This window comes from Psammomys obesus, unplaced genomic scaffold (genome assembly GCF_907164565.1).
Source record: "Psammomys obesus unplaced genomic scaffold, mPsaObe1.curated_primary_1811, whole genome shotgun sequence".
In the NCBI taxonomy this organism is placed as follows: Eukaryota; Metazoa; Chordata; class Mammalia; order Rodentia; family Muridae; genus Psammomys; species Psammomys obesus.
Window position 1 is genome coordinate 52,218,302 of NW_026585895.1, and position 22,033 is coordinate 52,240,334.

The following is a 22,033-nucleotide window of genomic DNA, read 5'->3' on the forward strand; positions in this document are numbered from 1 at the left end:
CCACATGGTTGACTGTGTCCTTAGGGAGGATCTTCCCCCGGCCCTACCCCACCCCCGCATTTGCAAGGCCCCCAGGGCCCTGGGATGAAGCTGGCAGCTGTGTCTACTGCACTCGGGTCAGTTGCTGGAGGGTCAAAGAGTCCTGTGAGCGAGCTGCCCCCAAAGTCACTGTCTTGTGAGCATAGCCCAGAGCTCCTGAAATGGTGAGAGAAAACATGGCTGGATAAGTGTCACCTGATCAATGTTCTCAGGATAGCAGTCCAGCAGAGTGTGTGTCCCCAGCTAAAAGAGAGAGGGAGCAGCAGGCCAAGCTCAGAACAGCAAGTAGCAAGGGGCCCACTGTGGACTCCAGGCCTATCATCTCTCCCTGAAGAGCACTGGAGGGGAGGGGGGGTTGTCCAGTCAGACACTGGCTGCCTCTGCTTTAGGAGGCCTTGGCAGACACGGAGGAGTTCGGAGCATCATGGCCTCTCTCTACATATGCAGGGGCTCAGTCTTACTTTGTGGGGCAGGAAGATCCAAACCTTTAGGGAACTCAGCACACCTGCCTGTGCTGCTGACCAGGGCCACTGAGTCACTAGGTCTAGCAGGCCCATTGCAGGGCCCCTACAGCTCTGAACACACAGGGCCCTCAGGACTAGACCCTGGACTGCACCTCAGAAAGGGTCTGAACCCCCAGCTTGTCAGGGTGAGCTGGCTGTGGGTTGGGAGAACAGCAACAGCTAACAGGGGATGGGGTGCAGCTGAGTAAGGCCAGAGGACAACACCTGGTATACCTCGAGAACTGATGATGTCTGAGAGCCACACCTGTCAGAGGACCACCTGGGCTACTGGACCCAGAAGGAAGCTCACTCAGTCTTGGCCCTTCCTTGGAAAGAAGCTTCCAGAACAGAGACAGAGCAGTCCAGATGACAGAAATCTCAGGCTGATACTGTCCATAGTGAGAGAGCACCCTTCCCATTTTAGAGGTGGAAACCACAGCACAGGGGAAAAGCCAAATAGACAGTATGAGGTGAGAATCCAAGACTTCTCAGATCCAGGGCCTGGTTCAGCTCTTATACCATGAGCCCCAGTAGAGGGGGGAAAATTAAAACACCAAGCATTAGAGTCCTCCATTCTAGCTCCAGCATGAGGTGGATATCACAGATGCTAAGCCCTCCCAGCAGCCCCAGGTGGTACTCAAGCCCATAGCCCATACAGGCAGCCTCAGCTAGAGACTGTACAAGGTACCTGGTTGCCATGGCAGCGAGGGAGCACTAAGACTTCAGAAAGTAAAGTCTTGGGCCTGTGAAGTGTTCTCGAAGTCAGATTTAGTTCCCCAGGAACACTGCCTGTTAGCCTGAGTCCCGCTATTGCCAAGTTAGCATTTCAGGAAAGAAAACTAAGCTCAAATGGGGGAAGGGAAACCCATCCCTTCAACCCATAGCCTTGACCACCCTTCCTGCTGTCCATTTGCCAGACCCAGCCCTCACAAGGTATGAGGCAGACCAGCTGAAGGTTCAGACCCACACCACTGGCCATGACCATGCCATCCAGCTTACTTGGGCACTTTCTGGATCAGGTCCTTTGTATACTCAGTGTATGTAACTCTTCCAGTATGTTTCCTGTCCCTACCTGGGAACAGCCAGGTAGGGACAGCAAGAGGCCTACTCAGGTAGAGCCAGGAAACAGCAGGTAGGACAAGGATTTGATCCCTGGCCTAAAGGGACACACGCAAAGCTAGCTGCTGCTTCTGCCAGAGACACAACATCAGGGCAGGGTTCATCCACGGTACACAGATGCTGGGAGGGGCTGGAGACAAAAATGACTTCCTCGGGCTACACAGCAAGCGGGAAAGTAGCCAGGCAGGTGGCTTCACACCTGTACCTCTGAGGGAGGCTTAAGGACATGTCCTGGGGAATGGCCATGCTGAGGGCGGCTGCAAGTGCCAGGTCACATGTTCCAGGAGCCCAGAGCTCAGACATTCAGGAGGTTTGGACCTTGTCACCTGTCAGAAAGATGTACGGTGGCCACTGTGGGGCTCTGAGGACTACACCTGTCATGTTGTTGGTCTCACGTGGTCTATCCAGAACTCAAAGAGTAACTAGCATCATGTCCATTTTATAGCTGAAGAAACTAGGGGCCTAGCTGGCATTCCAGCACAGCTGTCTTCCCCATGGAGCTCATGCTCTATGCCTCTGGGGTTAAAAAAAAAAAACACACAAAAAACCAGAACGCCTGCAGGTGTGACTGCAGGACAACGCCTGCAGGCAAAGGCACCAAAAGGAGAGGGGTGTGCCAACACAATACCCACGGTCCAGCAGTTCTGGTCCCCATGCCCTGCTCAGCAAGCAGCCCTCAGCCTGTCCTTTCTCTGGAGAACTGAGTTTGCTTGGAGGTTCAGCTCTGTGTTAGGAAGCAATCACTCTCACTGGGCTGAAAGGCTCACCCCACTGAGGTGAATGCCTGATAACATAGCATTAGTAAGTGCATCAGAAGTCCAGATCAGGAAAGGTGACAAACTATGAGACCCTTCAGATTGTAGCTGAAGCCCCTCCATGAGCCTCCTCAGAGCTGAGGGCTTAGAGATCTACCCACAGGCCTGAAAACTAACTGACCACCTTATGAGAGTCAGTTCCTGTTCCTACCCTACTAGCAATCTAGGCCCTTCTGCTCCAGAGTTGCCCTAAGGCTCTCAAGAAATGGGCCAGCAAGACCCCTCTCTCAGGGGTCCTGGACTGGAGACAGAAGACCAGTGCCAGCCATCTGGGCCTCCTCATCCTCTCCTACTGTGCCTCTGAACAAAGCAACAGGAGGACAAGGGGGTCCTGGGGGAATAGCTGTGATAGCCAGTCCCCTCATGAATATAACAGGCCCTAAAGTTCCTCAAGGCTGCCCTTTTAGAATCAGCCAGGAAGTACCTCTGGAAGATTTTCTTGTACACATACACACACACACACACACACACACACACACACACACACACACACACACCTATGTCTCTGGGTCTCCAGTGTCAAGGGAACAAAAGAACCCTGGGGTAAACTAAGAGCTGCATACAGTGTGATTAAGAGACCAGAGAGTCCAGAGGGAGAAGGCCCCCCTTCAGTGTGTCCAACCCATACAGCCTTCAGGCATCACAGGCAAGTTGCCAGAGAAGCCTGCCTGGCCTCTGCCTCTGACCAGCATGTTGACTGTGCAATCTAATTAGTTGTTTCATTTGTTAAATGGGCTATTAATAGCACTGATCCCCACAAAGGACAAAATGCATGCAAATTATTTAGCCTAGGCCCTTCCACCAAGCCCTAGAAGCTGTTAGCTATTATGCTAAGCCCCTGGTTCCACCATTCCCAGGGTCTCAAAATCTGAGGTACTTTCACCTTCCTCTGGACTGTAAATAGGCTTTGCCGTATTCACCTAACCAAGGCTTTCTGTAGTGCCTGGGCCAAGCTCCATCCACAACCTTGGCTGGCTCCCACTGTCCACCAGCCATCTCTGCCTTGTCCTGCTTCCAGCTCTTACATGCAGCAGGCACCCCCAACCCCGAACTCCAGGGAACACAGCTTGTGCTGAAGTCCTGTCTGCGACCCTTCCTGGCAGCATATTTATCTAGGTCAGGGACTCTCTCTGGCCTCCAGCACCTTAGCAGATGGTGCTGGCATCTAAACTGGAGATCTGTATGAGCCAGGAGTACTGCCTGCTGCCTGTAAATGCTACAGATCCACAAATCACTCTTGCCAGGATGAAGCTGAAGCTTGCCTTTTGCGGAAGCATAGACCTCATGACCTCCAGAAAGCAGCCTGCAGCAGGTCAAGCTAGGTCAGCGGTGCCTTGACTTAGAACTGAAATGGCAGGCAGATGCCCAGATGTGTGAGGACACCTGGCAACCCCAGGCTGATGGAAACAATGGCGGAAGAGGAAAGGCAGAGACAGTTTGATGTTTTCCAGAGAGTGCAGGGAATGCAAGCGGGTCAGCTTCATTTCTGGACCCGGGACTGCCACCAGGAAGTCAGCCTCAGGATGGGGATGGGAGGGAATTATTGGCAAAACAGACAGGGACTTCCCTGGCCCCCCTCCCCCAGACAAATAGTAAATGGTCATTGTGTTCGGTTTCCGCCTGTGGCCTCCTCTCCTGCCAGGACCCTGATTTTCCTGCCCCAGCTAGAAGCTTCCCTTCTGATTTCTAAACAGTGACCAGGCTGCATGACAGCAGGGCCAGGAGAGGGAGGGCAGAGGAGGCTACGACAGCAGCAACCTGCACAGGGGCAGAACCCTTCAACCTGCCACAAGGGGTTCTCAGGGGTATAGAAGGGCAGAGCCAGGGAGAAGCCTGACTCCCCTTCCATGAGTGATCAGGCCAGGCCCTTCTAGGCACACAAAGCCAGAGTCTCTGCCAGATATAATGAAAGCCAGATGGATGCAGGGATGGTGGCGAGCCGCCCACTACCATGCTCCGGGAGTCCCTCCCCAGCCGCCATGAGGATGAGACCACTGGGTAAATGAGATCCCTGGCTTGGGACACCTGCCAAGCTTGGGAGGCCTCCCAGGCCCGGGGGTTCCCTGACCACAAGCTCCAAAGTATGCTTTGTCCAGGCTTTCTCTAGGCAGAGCAGGATGCGGGGCAGCCTTGGGATTCCACTATCGCTGGGGCACAGTGGCAGGCATACACTAAAGTGGGAGGCAGAGGCTGTTGCTGGGTGTCCCTGCCAAGGACACACAAGAAACAGGTTCCTACCCTCATTTATTACTCCCACCTCCTGCCATACATAAAGACAAATAATCTCCCTTCCCTGAATTCTTCTCTTACAAAGTCAGGGTGTCGGCACATTTTCTAATCAGGCAGAAATGAATCACAGGTCACAGTGAAGTCCTGTCCTCTCACTGACTGAACACCTAGTTGAACATGTTGGGGATCAGACCACCCCTTCTGCCATCTTTTCTGAGCAGCCTTGATGTTCTCCAGTCATTAGACTTATGTCCGACTCAGTGATGGCTATCCAGAGGTTCTACTCAACTCTGGAAGAGTCTAGGACTGTGCCACCCCAACCATTTGCTGGTCCACTATCTTGTGTGGCTTCCTCGTGTCCTCAAGCCCCATTGACAAGAGTGTGAAATGAAGCCAGGCCCTCAAGGTTGGAACATTCATGTACCAGGGATGTGAACAGCAGCAACGGGAAGGGTCTTAAAGGTCTGCCTGATTGCGAGGCCTGGGACTGTCACACCTGTGAGGGGGGGAGCAGGCACAGGAATGAGTTGAGGGGGTTACAGAAATTCAGCTCGGATCCCTAACTTCTGCAGTGGGGTGTGCTGGGTGCTGTGATGCCCAACTCCCTGTCCCGAGGCTGGTGCAGTAGGGGGATTTCTGCGGAAAGAATCCCCCACCCCCACACACTGCTGCAAAGGATGTTGGGCCCCAGCCCACCCTGCTCACCCACCTCCAGGCGCGGCAGATCCGGGTCGAGCTGCGTGAAGCTGTGCAGCACCACCGGACAGCTGTCGGGGACGCCCACCTCCAGGCGCACGGCGTCCCACACGCTGCGGCTGCGCCGCGAACCGGGAAACAACGGCTCGGCGCCCCCTACGGGCCCGGCCGCCTCGGCCCACATGCGCTGCACCATGGACGGCTCGCGGCGGCGCGGGTGGCCGGCGGGCCGCGAGACCGGGGGCTGCGCGGGCGCGGGCGCGGGCCGGCCCAGCGCGGCTCCGCGCTGCTGAGCTCTGTGCCCGGGGTCGGGCCCCGCTGATGTCAGCTGGGGGCGGGGGCTGCGCGGGCGGGGCTCTAGAAGGGGCGTGTCATCACGAGCCTCTGCTCAGTTGTCAAGCCTGGTGGATGCGCGCACATGCAGTTTGTGTGTTGCGTGGGCGTGCCCGTGATGCTGTTTTGCTGAAATCAGATCCACTTCCCAGGAATTCCAGTAACCACACCTCCTAGCCTTGTAGCCTCAGTTTCTTCAACTGGAAAGTATGGGTAATGAAAATTACTTCCTCCAAGAGTGTGACAGGAGGACGTCTTGAGGTCACCGGCTATGTGCTCATATACCAGGGCATGGGGAAGGGTGACTCTCCGTATTGATTGGGCTGAGTGTCTGAAGGGAGTTGGCATCCAGTCCAAGCCCCATTGGGAGAGACGACAGCTTTCAGTTTCAGCACCAGAGCCACACAAAAACTAGATAGACCTACTGTGCAAAAGAAACGCTAGTTACCTCTAGGTGAGGCTGTATACTTTTTAAAGGCTTAAGCCTTAAGTTATGTGTTCGATTATTTTTCATGTGTGTATACTACATATGTGCCTGAGGGGAACAAAAAGGATACTGTGAGTTGCCATGTGGATGCTGGGAACTGAACCCAGGTCCTCTGGAAGAACAGTAAGTACTCCAGGCCATTTCTCCAGCCCCAAGGCTTAAATTTTCTCTGAAATTTCTAACTGTCCTAAAGTATTTTTATGAGCAGGCTCCAGTGATAAATGCGATTTAAGAAAAAGATAGGCAGATTTGGCTTGGGGTAGAGATAACCTAAGGCTGCTCAGAAGTCTGGAGCCCTACCCTGCCTCCAGGGAAGGCAGGAGGTATAAGACAGGAAGGCAGCAGCTTCCATACAGTTTGTGGGCTTTTTTCCCAAGCCCATCCCTGGGCCAAGGACCCAGCAGCAGCTCAGCTTTGTTGCCTGTCCCTGCTCTCTCCTATTCTGGCTTTCTTACCTTTTTCTAAGGGCAGCTTCTCTCTAACACTTAGTCCCCAGGCACCATGCCTCTAGTCTCCAAGAGGTGGGGGGGGGGGGGGGGGGGGGGGGGAGGAGTGGTCCCAAGGAGGCTGGAGAGGGAGTTAATCACACTGCAGCTTCCTATCTCACTGGCATGTGATGGACACTGGCAGAGAGGTGGGGGTCCCATCACCTGCTAGGTAGGCCCTTCTGGGTGATGTCCACTTGTTTTTCCAAATTCCTTTCCTGTCTTGTTATGCACGCTGCATCTTCCCTCCTGGAAAGTCTGTTCATAGATATCACATGTATAGATATGGAAACACAGACAAACACATGTATAGGCAAACACACAGAGACACCCAATCAAACATACAGACACAGAAACCCCTAGTTCCCACAACCCAACAGCCCAAATCCTGTTTTGACTCTAACCCCCTTTCACCAAGGTAAGTGTCCTCATGTTCTTTGTGAAGAGAAGGAAGCTGGAAGACAGCACACTGCCTGGTGCCCTTGACCCTGCAACCTCAGACAACCTTAGCATCCTCAGTACCAGCTGTGACTTTCCAGATGCTCCTCAGAAAGCAAAGCCCTCCCCCAAGGCCTCCTAAGCTTTCCCTCAGGATTAGCCTCAAGCTACAGGGCAGGGCCATCCTAAAAGAGGGGGGATAAGGACATGTGACATGACACTGAAGAGCATACAGACACACAAAGTGAGCTTCCTTCAATCCACACCTAAATTTAACCATCATTTGGGGGAACGGGAGTCAGAAAGACATGCTAGATACACCACCAGCCTACAACCAACAGAAATCCGGCCTGCAGAACAAACAGACAGGTTTCTGTTTTGCTAACAAATATACGGGGGCGGGGAGTGTGCAAAAAGAAGAGTTAGCAGCCAGTGTGTGGGTTTGTGAACCTGATTTGAACAAAGCGGCTGTTAAGTAACTAAGGCTCCCCTCTTACCTGAGCGGGATGCATTCTAAGATGCGTAGCAGGATCCTGAAATAACGGTAGGTGAACTGTGTTTGGTACCACAATGGTTGGTGCAAAGACCCAGGTAGCCTAGTGGCTGACTGGCAAGTAGAGTGTCTAGTGTGGGTATGGTGGGCGAAGGGGTGACATGTCAGGGGCAGGGTGTGGAGAGGAAAGACTTCATTATGTTCCTCAGAGCAGCAAGAGATTTATTTCTAGAATTGTCTGTTTAATATTTTCAGAGCAGGCTTGACCTTAGGTAGTTGAAGACTACAGGATATTGATGGTGATGGCATTGGACATTGTTGCTTCTTTTTGATTTGTTTTGTTTTTGTTTTTGAGGCAGGGTCTCTCTGTGTAGCTCTGGCTGTCCTGGAACTCAGAGCTCCACCTGCCTCTGCCTCCGAGTGCCGGGATTAAAGGTGTGCGCCACCAGGCCTGCTGGACATGGACACCTGGTCTTGGACATTGTTTCTTAGCTGCCACCATGGTATGGTGGTTACTGTCAAGTTATAATGGCTGGATCCTTGTACCTGGGATTTGTGGGTGAACTGATATTGTCAAATCTTTATGCCACCTTCTTTATCCTGGGTCCCTCTGGGATCGCTCCATAATTAAGGTTAAAAGAATAAAAGGACCTTGGCTGAAGAATCACCCGCTAAGACTCCTGAGGCTCCGAGGAGCCACTAAGGGAGGGTCTAAGCTTTAGACCCTGGTGGATGTAGTGACCCAGGGCCTAGTTGAGCCATTTCCTGTATGTTTCACTCTGGCCAGTCACTCACAGGATCCTTAGAACAAAGCAGTATGGAGAACCTGCCTCGGGCCCAGACAGTGGGTACCCAGGAAACTAAGTCCTCATGTGCACATGTTCCTGAGAACGGCTGGGGGCAGCCCCAGTGACCTTGGCTGAGTCTGAAACACAAGGATCATGTTAACCCCACACTTGGGGTATCCCACAGCACTGCTCCACTCTGCAAGTGACGGGTACTAGGAACTGGTCTCTCCCCTTCCTCATCCTGCTTCCAGCCTTCTTGGGAATGCATCTGACACTTGCTGGGGGCACAACAAGCCCCCCCCCCCCAAGAGCAATGCTGACCTTCCAACAGTTGGATGTTCCTCAAAGAGAAAGGCTTTGAACGGATGGAGGCTAGAAGCCAAGTGTGCCTCACACATGTGTTTTGTTTGGACTGCAAAGTGTTTTTAAATTTTTGAGTCAACACTAAAAGGTCAGGTGATTTCACATAAAAATCTGAAATTTGGGCTTCTCCCCTAACCCTGGGTGACCAGACCACACCAGCTGTGTTCCGGCATGTCACTGGAGGCTGGGCGGGAGCCATGCGGCACCTGTGGCCTTTACCGAGGCAAGGGCTCTGAGCTTGCCACAGACCCCTGGACAACCATCCCTGATTCCCAGACACATGAGCTGCACAACTGTCAAGGGTCCCTGGAGTCTGGGCTTCCAGTCTTCTGAGCCTTCCCCCAACTAGGATGAAAGTGAGTCCTCACACCACTTTGGTGAGGATGTCACTTGTTCTTTTAGGCTGCCTCGGCGCTGGTTCCCAGGGGCACAGTTCCACGACTGCTGACTAGCAGGAAGCCAGGGCCAGAATTAGACACCAGGCAATGTCAGGGCAACCACAGACATGAGCCAACACCTTTTCACACCTTGGCTGGGCCACAGCCACTGAGAACTGCTACCCAGGCTGGGCCCTGGTAGAAATCCTTTTGTCTCTTTTCTAGGCACAGTGGCACATGCCTGCAATCCCAGCACTGGGGGAGACTGAGGCCGGAGGATTATCAATCTGAAACCAGCCTAGGCAACAGAACAGGACCCTGGCTCAAAACAACAGAAAACTTTTCACCTCTGGCTGGCAGGTAAAGGCCTGCTCGCTTATCTGTTGTTCTACATTTAGAGACCACGGAGGGAGGAGGACACTGCTAGGGTGTGGCCAGCCCGGCTCCTCTGTCATTTCCCGAGTAGGGCATCATCATTCCTGGCCTGCCTGGGTTCTGGGGTGGCCCTGTGTGGGCGTGTGAGCACACATCTTGGCGGGAGGTGACGCACCTGGCCCAGATAGGGTGCAGCTAGCACAGTGGGGCAGGCTGGCTCTACCCTGAGCCATTGTAGCCTGGAGGGGCCTCTCCACACGCTGGAGGTTCGAACTGAAGTATCAACTCCCCCAGGAGGTCACACTGGGTGGAGGGATGTGACATCACCACCCCAAATCTCTGACCTCACATGGAGTTACTGCCCAAAGAAAACTGAACAAGGCCAGCCTGAAATGCAGTGGGCGTAGGCTCACTGCCAGACAGTGCAAGCCTGACTGTCTAAGAGCAGTTTCTGGAAACCAGCTAAGGCCCAGGGACTGGAAGGAAGGAGAGATCAACTCCACGCAGTCGGCTCCTGGCCGGCACACAGGCGCTGTGGCGCACATGCCCATACACATCACACCTGCGTGCATGTAGTAGGACGAATAAAAACAAATAAGAGGGGCTGACGGGGCGGCTCGCCTGGGAAAAGCACTCACTGTCTGGCAGGGGGCCTGAGCTGAGTTCCCTACATCCACAAGCAGCCCTAGCTCCAGCTCCAGGGATCTGATACATCTGATAGCAAATGGATACACCCATACGTAGACACACACATCTAAATATAATTAAAAATAATAAAAAGTTGTCTGTGTACACACACATACACATACTCACACTGAACAACTGTTAAACCACATCAAACCTGGGGCAATGGAAATGGCCCATGTAAGGACACATGAATTCTGGATCAGCCTCACGAGGCCCCAGGAAGTGGGTACCCTAGATTGTGGTCCTCTGTCCCATCAGCTCAACTGCAAGCTGCGTACACTCAGAGGTGGCAAAGACCAGTCTGCTTTGTACCATGAGAAGCATTATTTAAGGAGCCAGGCCCAATGCCATACTGATGACTGTCACCCCCACCATCACCACCAAGTGACAAAATACCCACTTCGGCCCTACCCTTGAGAGGTCGTTGTCAACCCTGGGGACCACTAATGCTACAGGTGCCATGTGAGGTAGGTGGAGGCAGAGGAAAAAGCCAGTGGGGACCCAAACAAACAGAAATGAAAACTGAGATTCACAGTTGAGCCCTAGACAGAAAGCTGAAGAGAGGGGACAGGAAAGAGGGCAAAGTTGTTGGGCCTCCTGTGTGAGCTGCTCAGAGCAGTCAAGGGAGCCACTGAGCATGTACGGTAGATGAAGGCACCGACAGAGCTCCCTGTGTCCCACCGTCTCATCAGTCTCTAAGCCTGGAGGCAGTTACATCTGTCCCACAGCTGGAGTGCACATCACACCCCAGAAAGGCCCTCGAATTGGGCACCCATTCTCTCCCTTCCCTGGAGAGTGGTCAGCAGGCTGCCAGCCCTGCCCTCCTCTTATACACTCAGACCCTCTAGTGCACCTCCGAGCCTAAGTTTCTCTCCCAGAAAAATGGAGACACTAACAAAACAATGACAACAACAACAAGAACATACCAGCCAGCTCTCAGAGAGTGAAGACACAAAAGCCCAGGTAATCCGAGAAGCACCATCCAGTACACGCTCTGTGACAGTCCACAGACATGCTGTCTGCTGCTGCCAGGGACAGGTGGCCAGCCAGAGCTCACACACAGGTACTATGGGCACAGCACTCCAGGCCTCCGTGAAGACACTGGGTACAGGAGACACACCATCCTGGTGCTTCTAACCAAACTCCTTCAACCAGTTTTGATGAGGCGAGTAAGGAGCCCTAAGGTGCCAACTCCCATAGCCCAGGCCAGGTCTTGGCTGTGACCTGACAGCCTTTTCCAGCAAACACTCACCTCAGTAGTGGGTGCCAGCAGGGGTGCCGACCAAGGTGTCGAAGGAGTGGGAGTTCGGGGAGTGGTGCGGTGGGCAACGGCCCACCTCCTGGCAGTCACCACTGAGACACAGGCAAAGAACACTGAGCCCTTCCTCCCCCTGGGCACGGCAGGCTTGGCATGGACCCGGTCTGCTTCCCGGGCCATGGTAGGGAGGGAACCCAGTGGGGGAGTGGGCTCTCTGGCAGGCTTTGGAATAGTGTGCCTGTCCCCTGCCTGCCCCAGTGGAGTTGAGCCCAGGAGTGCCTAGGCCTGCTGTCACCTGCGTGGCTGTCATACCTGCTGCTGTGACGGGCAGGGCCAGGAATTCCCGCTTGTACCAGGCCACAGGGCAAGCAAGGATGAGGCCAGGGCTCTGTTCTGGGCTGGCCCAGTAGCCTAGCCAGACCTTACACCTCGTAGGTGGATCCAGCTACCTCCTCCAACCCCACGTCCCCAACCCCTCATTCCCATTGATCTCCTTTGGGGGCCCAGAACTCTCCACATGCGGGTCAAAGCACCAAGTGAGCTTAAGCCAGGGCTCTGGAGGAAGTGGGGAAGCCCTGCTTCCTCACTCTAGAAGCCTTTCCACCAAACTCACAGCTCCTGTCCCCGAAACCTGGTGTGGTCTTCTTTTCTTTTGAGATGGTGCCTTGTGCCATCATGCCAGGCACAATACTTCATTTTAAGCCAGTACTATTAGCTGCTCATGTCACCAAGCAGGGTGGTAAAAACTGAGCACCGCCATTGCCAACATTTCAGAAAAGAGAGCATAGAAAACCATGTAGGGTGATTGTCTGGCAAGGAGAAGGGCAGCAGCGAAGTTGGTGTCTCAGGCTGTAACAACAACTCACCACCATCTCCCTGATTTTACTGTAAAACAAACACTGGAAGCCACTAAACAGGCTCAACATCCCCATTTGGCACACAGAAGAACCAGGGTCAGGGGAAGAAGGAACTTGCATGAGGTCTCATGGCTCCTATAGCTGTGCCCACAGGCTGCTTCCATTTGCATCCAGAGCTGATGCAAGGCCTACCAATCCCAGGATGAAGGCTAGGCAGAGGCCAGACTGCAACTTTACCCACCTGGGACCCTGGCTGGGCAGGCATCCAGCCCAAGGCTGAAAATGGAGGACACTGGGCTGGGCAACCTGCACTGAAGAGCCAGGAAGTAAGGGTGGTGGCCAGTGAATCTACAGCTCCATCTGAGGCCTGTCCACCCCCAGTGGGGGTGACCAAGACCCAACATCCAGACTGAGTCACGCCAGCACCAGCACCCCAGCTCACTCTCTGAGCAAGTCACACCCTCTTCCAATGGCCCTGGTGTGCAAGGTGACTGATTGATGGGTTGCTCAAAGCCTTGGGGAGAGGTTATCAAGCCTTGGTTCAAGCTTTCTGTCCCATCCAGAAGAGGCTCCCAAGTCCTCATCTGGCTGGCCACGTTCTTCATGAGGCCTCCGCCAGCCCTTCCCCATGTTCTCAGCTGCCCACCACTCAGAGCAAGCTTCTTAGGCCACACTGTGACACAATTTCAATTCCAGCTGCCTCGGGCACTGTGCAGCAGGCATACTTCTTGCCCCTTGTCAACTGTCCCCTGGAGGTCAGGTGTCATCTCTGGCTTCTGTTGAATTCTGACACTCAGCCCTAACCTTTGAGAAACAGCAGTGCCTATAGGCTATAAATCAGCCAGCTCAGCATTCTGGGACCTGGAGCCAGTGACTTAGGCTGGGGATGGGGTGAGAGGTTAGATCCAAGTTTGAAAGTCTCTGTATACACTTCGCCTTCTCCCATCCCAGATGAGAAAACTGAAGTCCAGAGACAGTGTGGTATGGGCTGTGCTGCAGATCCTACAGAAGGCAGCACCAAGCAGAGATAGGAACCAAGGCTTAAAGACCCTCTCCCCAAGGCTTTGGGCCTCATTCTCTCATATGTAAAATAGGCCCGACTCACAGGTACCGCAAACCTACTATGTGTTAGGCTCAGAGCAGCTCTCCACTCTCCCAGAATACATGTGTGTCATCTGCTTTGCCTCACACACTAATGGCCCTGGTAGGTGTCACAAGAGCTTGGCAGGGCCAGCTTGGAGCACTAAGCATAAAATGCACCAATTCTCCTGGGGACACAGTACTGTTGGACACAAGAGAATAGAGTGCACAGTGCCTGGACAACTGAAGTGCTGGGCTCCATACAGCAGAGAAAGCTCCAAATGAGCATCTGGGGTCTGCCTAGCACTCAGTGTGGCCTGGTAACTGGGCCCCCAGCACTAACTCTAAAATATCCACTTATGTAAAAGACGTTAAAAAGGAGGGTGTCCCCAGGACAATCTGGTCCCTGGAAAGAAACAGCTGAGGGGAGGGCAAGCTGGCTCACCCAGCCTGTGGTCCTTTTTCCTTTTTTCCTGAAGTTCCCAGCAGGGCTCTCTCCTCAATGCACTGGGCACCCCCCCCCTCCATGCTTCTTCCCTGTTGGCCTCTCTCTTCTACACTGTCCACCTAACCATCAGCACTGGCTGATACGGCTTTACCAGTGAGGAAGGGGTATGCTAAGATGTGAACCTGTTCAGGGTTCACAGAGGCCTGGCAGGAAGTGGGAAGGGAGCAGGAGAGCAATGGTATTGTGTTAGTGCCTTTGATGGACAAGCATTTATATGGACTTCCTGACTACCAGGCCTGTGCAAGACACAATGCCTGCCTCTGATGCACACTTCTTATTGCCCAACACCTCCATCCTTCCTAGCATCCCCCAAGCCCAGTACCCTCATTTCCCCATCATGCCATAGCTTCTAGCTTGGGCTGCAGGGCTTGATCCTGGGGCTATCCCTATTCTCCCCAGGCTGGGCTGCCTGGGGCAGTAACACTGAACTGGCAGAGAGGGCTGGGGGGTCTGAGTCACAGCCAGGTCAAAGAACAGGACCAGAAAGACCAGCTGTCATTCCTAAAGCTGGGGTTCCAGGGGGAGGGACCAGAGGGAGGGAGGAGTCGATAGGCTCCTGCCCCTCCTCCCATCCACATGCTCCCTGCCCCACCCTGCCACAGGCTGGCCTGGGAGAGCAGGCCCTTTGTTCCTGGGCCACGTGACACTTCACTGTCACTGTCACTGCCTGGAGCAAGGATGGCTGACCACAGGAGTAGGCTCTGGAGGCTGGGTATGAAGACAGCAGTGACCCCTTAGCCCCTGCCACAGGGAGAGTGTACCACCCTCGCCTGTACACCGGCGTGTGAGGCTCCTGCCCACTCCCTCAGGACACCTGTGCCATCTGCTGTGTTCTGTGCACCAGTGGCCCCGGGATAAGGGTACCTGCCACTCACATAAGCCTGTGTGGTGTCCCTTGACTGTAACTTGTGGTACTCGTGTTTTTCTTAGAGGCACTATCACTGGGGGAGTGTCTTCCCACCCTTCAAAGGTGGGGGCAGGCTCTGAAGGGTAAGAACCCATTGTTTATAAACAGCCAGTGGCTGTCGCTAGGAGCTGTGACTCAGCCAGAGTGGTGACTTCCAGAAGCTGTTTACTGGAGATCACATCCTGTCCGGGAGGCTGACTGGGGCCATGGCCCTGCACCTCTTCTTTCCTGCTGCCTGCTAACCTGATACTTGGGGTCCTATGGGGGAGGGAGGAGACAGCCCCTCTAGACCCACACACGATACACACCAGGAACTGGCCCCTCCTCAAGCTACTCAACCGGTGCTCCTGTGGTTCATGCTGCATTGGTTTTGCTGGGTCTAGGGAGAGTGTACGAATTAGCTTAGGGGAGTACCCCTCAAAAGGCTGTGCTACAGCCAACATCTGCACTCTGCAGCCCAAAGGCAACATTTACCCACAGAGGGCTTGGAGGTGGGAGTAGAACCAGAAGCCCTGGTCCCCAGTCAGGCCCGCCTTTAGTACTTCTTAATGAACACAAAACATTTCCTACCCAGCCTGAGCCAGACTGCTGAAGCCACATTCATCAATGAAGTCACATTCTTCATTGTAAAGCTGGAACAGGGAAGCCCAGAAAGGGCAAACAATCTGCCTAAGGTCACATAGCACATCAATACCAAGGTTAAGGGGATGCTCAGACCCACTCAGTACCCAGGGTTGCCTGCTTTCCTCCACTCGGAACCAAGTTCAAGATCTGAAAATATTTATGTCTGGTGGCACTGACAGGCGTAGGGCTGTGAGGTTCATGTCACTGAGAGGGGTGGTCTGTCTAGTGGATGAAGCCTCAGTTAGGATACTAGCTGCCATTTCCCCTAACCACTATCCCAAACCTGCTTCGTGCCTAGAGCCATAACTGTTAGGTCTGAAAAAAAAAATCTTTTCCACTCATGCACCAATTCAGTTCAGTGATTTCAGGGTGCTCTCACTTACAAAAAGCACCCAGTGTGGGCATCACTGAGTCACCATCAGGTGCCAGGCAGAAAGGCTCCCTCATAGCCACGCAGCAGAGATAGTCACCCAGTGCTGCTGGCTGTAGCTGGCGCTCCCAGCCACTCCTCCCACAGTCCCTGCCTTTCTCACAAAGGGAAGGGTGCCTTTGTCCTTGCAGAGTGTTCTGTGGACAGGGTGAGCATCTCAGGGACTTCTGGTTTTTTGAGGGGCCAGAGACTCCAAGTGACTTATAGGAAGCTTCACAGAGCCACGAGGTGTTGCCTTCTCCTTCTCTGGACTGGGGAGGCCTGGAGCACAGCAAGCACAGGCCACATCTGCCCTAGCATGTGGAAACTGGGAAAAACCTAGGGGGACTGGGCTCACATTGGCAGCTGTTGCCGGCCTCAAGCACAACAGTACCTCTTAAGAGATTGGCTAACTGCAGGGCTCCCCTGCTCTGGCTGCCCGCTGCCAGGCCTTCCACCAGACCACTGAGTCATGAGGGCTGCCAAGAAGGGGAGGATCCGAGAATCAGTGCTTCGCCTCGGCCACTCCCACTGGCTTTGGGCCCAGCAGGATCAAGCACTGCCAAGAGCTTGAAGCTCCTCTCCATGGCAGCTGGGGCTAGCTCACCTCCTGCAGCCTGGGCCTGCCCCCAGGATGTCCTGCAAGCGGCCTCCGTCCAACTGGAAAGATCCAAGTGGCAGCTGCGAGCTGGGATCCGGACAAAACTCTGAGCCACCTGATGGTTGTGTAGGTCTCTTTTCCTTGTTGATCCTGGCCCACAGAAAGCTAATCTCTGCCTGAGACAGGCTATACATTCAAAAGAAGTATTCAGTGGAAACACGGAGGACAGGGCCTCACGTGGGCCACTTGTTCAGAAGAATGGTGCCCCAAAGCTGCCTAGGGCTGGTCTTCCCTGGGAAGAACCAGGCATTTTTGCTAATTCAGAGTCATGGCACCTTGGCAAAATGTAACCAACATGGCTTTGGTGACAAATGCCACTGTTTCTAAACCTTGTCAGTTTCTCAACTTAACTAGGAAGGTAGCAGGATCTGACCACCTAAGACAACAGTGGGTTTGCATTCACATCAGCCTGATGAAGTTGCCTGGCACCTGCTGGGTACCTGGCACTGTTCAAGATTTGGTGATAAGATATGCCAGCAAACAAAACAACTCCACAGTTAGCGCTGGGGGATGCTGCTCAGTTGGTAGGGTGCTGCCTAGCATGCATGAGGTCCTGGATTTGATCCACAGGAATGCATAAACTGGACATGCTGGCACACACTATCATCCTCGCACTTGGAAGTTGGGGACAGGAGAACTGGGAATTCAAGAGCATCTGAGGCTACATATGGAGTTGGAGGCCAGCCAGGGTTACACGAGACCCCATGTCAAAACAAAACAGTTTCACAGTTTCCCTCAAAAATCCACCTCTGCCCCTGTAAGCCTACGGCATTGTAGAACACATGATTGAAAGTGAGAATGCAAGCTGGAGAAGATGGCTTAGCGGTTAAGAGCACTGGCTGCTCTTCCAGAGGTCCTGAGTTCAATTCCCAGCAACCACATAGTGGCTTTCAACCATTTGTAATGGAATCTGATTTCTACTTCTACTGTGCATGAAAACAGTCTTCACATATATAAAATAAATAAATAAATCTTAAAAAAAAAAAAGTGAGAATGTGGTAGGGGGGTACAGAACAGGGTGGGCACAGAGGAGGCCATGGAAAATCTCAACAAGATAGGGAGCCCTGAGCTTCATGGGCACAGCAGCTACTAATGCCCCATTTCTCATCTATGCCCATGGCCAGAGTGTGCCTGAAGGTGGAAATGTCTCATGAGTATGCACAGGTAAGGGGATGCACACCTACATTAGCAGGACACACACCGATACCACTGTGTCAACCTACAGCCTTCCCTCCTTCCAAAACTGGAAGGGAGGGCTGGGTACCAGCCCCTGGAGGACAGGGGCTCTGCTCCTGGCACACCAGGCATGACAGACTTGTGAGTACCTGCGTGAACAGCGGGTCTGATGGTCCTGGTGGTTCCCCTGGCTTCCAAATGACTGGGCTCTGTCCAGAATTCCTCAAGATCAGGAAAGCTTCATGGAGGAGGGACGGTACACTGTCTGACCACCTGCTCCCCTGAAGGTGTCTTTTTGCCCCAGAGGAGAGTGAAGCAAAACACTAAGGGTGGAGCAGGCCAGCAGAGGGAGTAAGGTAGGGGAGACGGCAGCCAGGCTTTCAGGGAAGCAGGCACCCCTTTCCTTAGAACAAGAGCGGTGTGCTTCCCAGAAATCAGCCTGCCTTGGGATGCCAAGTCAGCCCTGGTTCAGCACAAGGATCTTCCCTCCTTCCTGGCTGGCCAGTAGCAGTTTTAGGGAGTGGGTCTCTGCCATTGATTAAGCAGAGGTTGTTCTTTGTTCTGATGCAGGTTGGCCTGAGTGGAGAAACCCACACCAAGGGGCAGCCAGGGCCTGGAGAGGCTACGGGTGACGGGAACCCACAGCCAGGCCCTTGTGCCCAGCAGGCCGCGGTCATCCAGGGTTCGGGAACCACAGAAGTTGGGACAAATGGGCCCTTGTGGTGAAGGGGACTGCTTGCTGTGCCAGGGACACTGCGTGCCCAGCGCTGCCACCAGCCTGCAGCCCAGGCCTGGGAAGAAGGACTGCCCTTTCAGAAGGACCTCCGGAGTTGCCCCAGCCTAAAGAGGGCTCAAGACTCCAGCTGGCTGTCCAGAGATGGCAAGGCTAATGCCTGCTGCTCTCTTTCCCACAGAACTTTTCCAGCGAGGAAGTTCCCCTAGCCCTGGGGCTGGTGACACTGTTTTGTCCTAACCCCGCCCCCTAGTTACCTGCTGGCTCTCTACCAACCCTTAGACTTTGTTCCTTCATAGGTGTCTTTCCAGAAGGCAAGACTCTCAGATGCTCATATCTGGGAACCTAACAAGGGAAGGGTAAAGTGCCAGGTACCTTCTCTTGCTGGGGCCTGCCAGGGGCTGCCCTGGTCTCCATGCCCCCATCTGGTAATAGAATGACTATTCATGCTAGGCACTACACAGAACACTCTCCAGCCACTGAAATGTTGGTGAGTTGCAAATGATTATCAACATATGAGCAGATCAGAGGAGGGGCACTAGGGCAGCTGAGGGCAAGGCTCACCCTCCCACTCCACAGCCAGGATGTGATCACTTATTTTCAGCACTGTGCCCCACACACAGCCACAGCCACATGTCCCTTCACACTTGTACTGGCTCAGCCACCTGTAGGTCTGTCTTGTCTGGGGACACATACACCATCAGACCTCAGTGACAAGGGCCTTTATTTGCTCAAATGAGGGCAAAGGTGTCCAAAAGCAGGGAGATGTTCCTGAGCCACTCACACGTACATGGAGCACACCTGGATCCATATTCCCCGCAAGGCAGCACACCGCACAGACGCTCCATCTCGAAGGCCCGGAGGCGGGAGGCACAGCATCCTCCCCACACAACTACCAGACAATGACGTCGGGCTACTGTGCTCAGCACCTGTTCCTGGCAGGGCTGCTGGGAGCAGAGGAGGAAGCAAGTGCTCTGTGAAGGGATTCCCCAGCCCTGGCTGCTGGGAAGGAACCACCACTCTTAGAATTCCAGAGATTTTGAGGCTGAGTCTTAACCCCTTCCTACTGGACACTACCTGTCCACATACCCGTTCCAGCCATCAGCTGCCACTCCGGCCTCTCAGGACTGCTCCAAGCCAGATAAACCACCTTGCTCTTAAAGTCCAATCTTGAGTATGGATGTTCAGAGGCCTGAAATTGGCCTTGGGGAGGCAGCGGATGACAGCAAGTCCACCTCAAATGGCTCAGACAATATAATCAACTTCTCAGGGTATGTCTGGGAATATTAGTGGATTCAATTCAGAGCCTGCAAGTGTCCCTGCCTGTTGCCTGCTCCAAGGGCAGTCACTTCTGTAGAATCCTATAGCTGTCTGCCTTCAGACACTCCTCTATCTCTGGAAGGCCTGCTTGTGTGGCATCAGGTGTCTGAGCACCCTCATACGTACTTCATGTTTCCACATCTGAGAGGGAGGTCATGGAGACTTGGGGTTAAGGAGCCTGCCCAGGTCCAGGCCAGGATTCCCATCAGCCTAACTTCATCCTCCCTTCTGACTTCCAGACAAGCCAGACCTGTTAGCACCTGCCCCTCCTTGGGACAGATGAAGGCGCAGACAATCAGGGCTTGGCCTCAGCCAGGCAGGGGTGGATTCCTTCAGAATGGATTCAGTTCAGGTGAGAGCAGCCCTAAGGCCTCACAACCCTTTCTTTTCTCACCCTCCCAGTTTGAACTTACTGGATAAGATGTCTTATCCACCCCGGGTTCTTGGGACATGTCACCTAGGGTCAGGATGGAATCCCTGAGGAGGAGGCCTATCCACCCCATCTCAGGCAGTGCTCAGTAAAAATGGCTCCAACCCAGATAACGGAGAATAGCAGGGAGAGGAAACATTCCTCTCACCTAGCCCTGGAAGACTAAGAAACTTCCACTCCTTTAATTATGTACCCAACCCAGAGGGCAGGGCTACAAGGACAGGAGACAAAGCTATGCAGAGGGTAGGGTGCCCAAGCAGTGGTGGCTTGGGGTTGACTGTTCCAGTTTCCATTCCCTCCATGCTCGGATAACAGGGACAATCTTGGTCACTGTTGGCGAAACACCTTTCATGGGATTGCCCACATCATGCCTCTGTCCCTCACATGACAAGCAAGCATAGCTCAGGTCAGAGCCCAAAAGAATGAGTGAGTTTTGGCCCCCTCCTAGGGCAAGGAGTCACCAACATTCATTCCCCGCTGCCACACCCAGACAGAATGTCTGGAGGTCACATCCTCATGTCTGTTCCACTTTAAAATTCCACCCTACCCATCCAGCCCCTTCCTGCCCTCTCCTCTGTGCTGCAAGGCCACTCTAGGTGGTCAGAGTCCTCTTGCCCAGCTACACCAGCCTCTTCTCCCTCGACTGTGTCCTGCCTTGAAGAAGGCAGCCTTCTTCAAGCACACGGTTGGGCTCCACAAACGAACACCGAACCTAAGGGAATATATAGCCACATATCTCCTTGCAGGGAAGCCAGGGGTAGGAGTTTCCTATCAGAAAGGGAGAAGGAGAGCAGACACAGACAGGTTCTGAAGGATGGTGGCACACACCTTTAGCGCCAGCACTTAGAAGGTAGAAGCAGGCAGATCTCTGTGAGTTCAAGGACAGCCTGGTCTACAAGGTGATATCTTTCTTAAAAACATACAAACAAACAAAAAACACAGAATAGCTTAGCAATCATTTCAGGACATTTAGTACTAGGCCTCAAGCTGGGATTCAAGCCTAGCGCCCAGCTCCATAGCCAGTATACCCGAAACCAGTTGCCTCACCTGAAGCCCTGGAATTTGTGATGGACTCAGGCAAGCGGAGGCCCTGGGCCTGCCTTCTCACTTCCCACATAAGTCCCCAGAAAGTGACATAACTTACAGTGTAGTGTTTATGTATAGAATAGTGAGCACACAGGGAAAGGGGCAGATGAGCCACAGATGGAGAAATGGGTAAGAAGGAATATGCTGGAGTCACTTAGCTAGTCTCAAAGTTGGTTTGAAACCATAATCTTATCTTCCAGGGGCTTGGTCCTTGCCACACCTGGTACGCCACCTTGCCCCAGGTCCAGGGAGTCCAGGGCTACAGGGTCTGTATGTGTGGGGGGTGTTAAAACATTATGCCTGCCCCTCCTGTATGGCTGGCCCAGGCCACAACTGACTGCACTCCTGATTCTGAATTTTTTGACATTCTATCACTGTCCAACTGTCACTCACTCAGGTCTCCAGGAAATGGCCTTTGTTGCTAGGGGACTGGCTCGATGTTAGGCAGCTGCAGCTTGGGGTGATGGGTAGAGGGCGTAGACTAGGCTTTCTCTCAGGAAGGATACAGGGTGTGAGGGCTGCTAGGTCCTATATGAAGGTGTGGGTGAATCAACCACGAGAAGTACCCTAGCAAACTCAGAACTAAGGGCCACACACAGGCCATGGGAAAGCCCCTAGCCGGGAGCCTTCCTGCAGGTATTTTTGGGGACTGCAGTTGCCAAGCAACTGTACTAGGTTGCCATGGAAACTCTCTCTTCTTCTGGGGCTTGTCATTTTAAGGGGATGCCACAATCCTTTCCGTCTCTACCACCTCAGG

General features: G+C 53.6%; 1 protein-coding gene across 4 annotated transcripts in view; it reads right to left on the bottom strand.

Moving 5' to 3' along the window:
- Positions 1–22,033, bottom strand: part of Ralgds (ral guanine nucleotide dissociation stimulator) — a 38,450-nt gene that overhangs the window by 15,127 nt on the left and 1,290 nt on the right. For 3 of the 4 annotated variants that reach the window (XM_055600473.1, XM_055600472.1, XM_055600471.1), the window contains exon 1: positions 5,415–5,599. The exons of the other annotated variant lie outside the window; for it this stretch is intronic. In XM_055600473.1, the coding sequence (XP_055456448.1) occupies positions 5,415–5,597 (183 nt within the window). In that variant the 5' untranslated portion in view covers positions 5,598–5,599. Of the gene's footprint in view, positions 1–5,414; positions 5,600–22,033 lie in introns of those variants that run through there. 4 annotated transcript variants of the gene reach the window in all.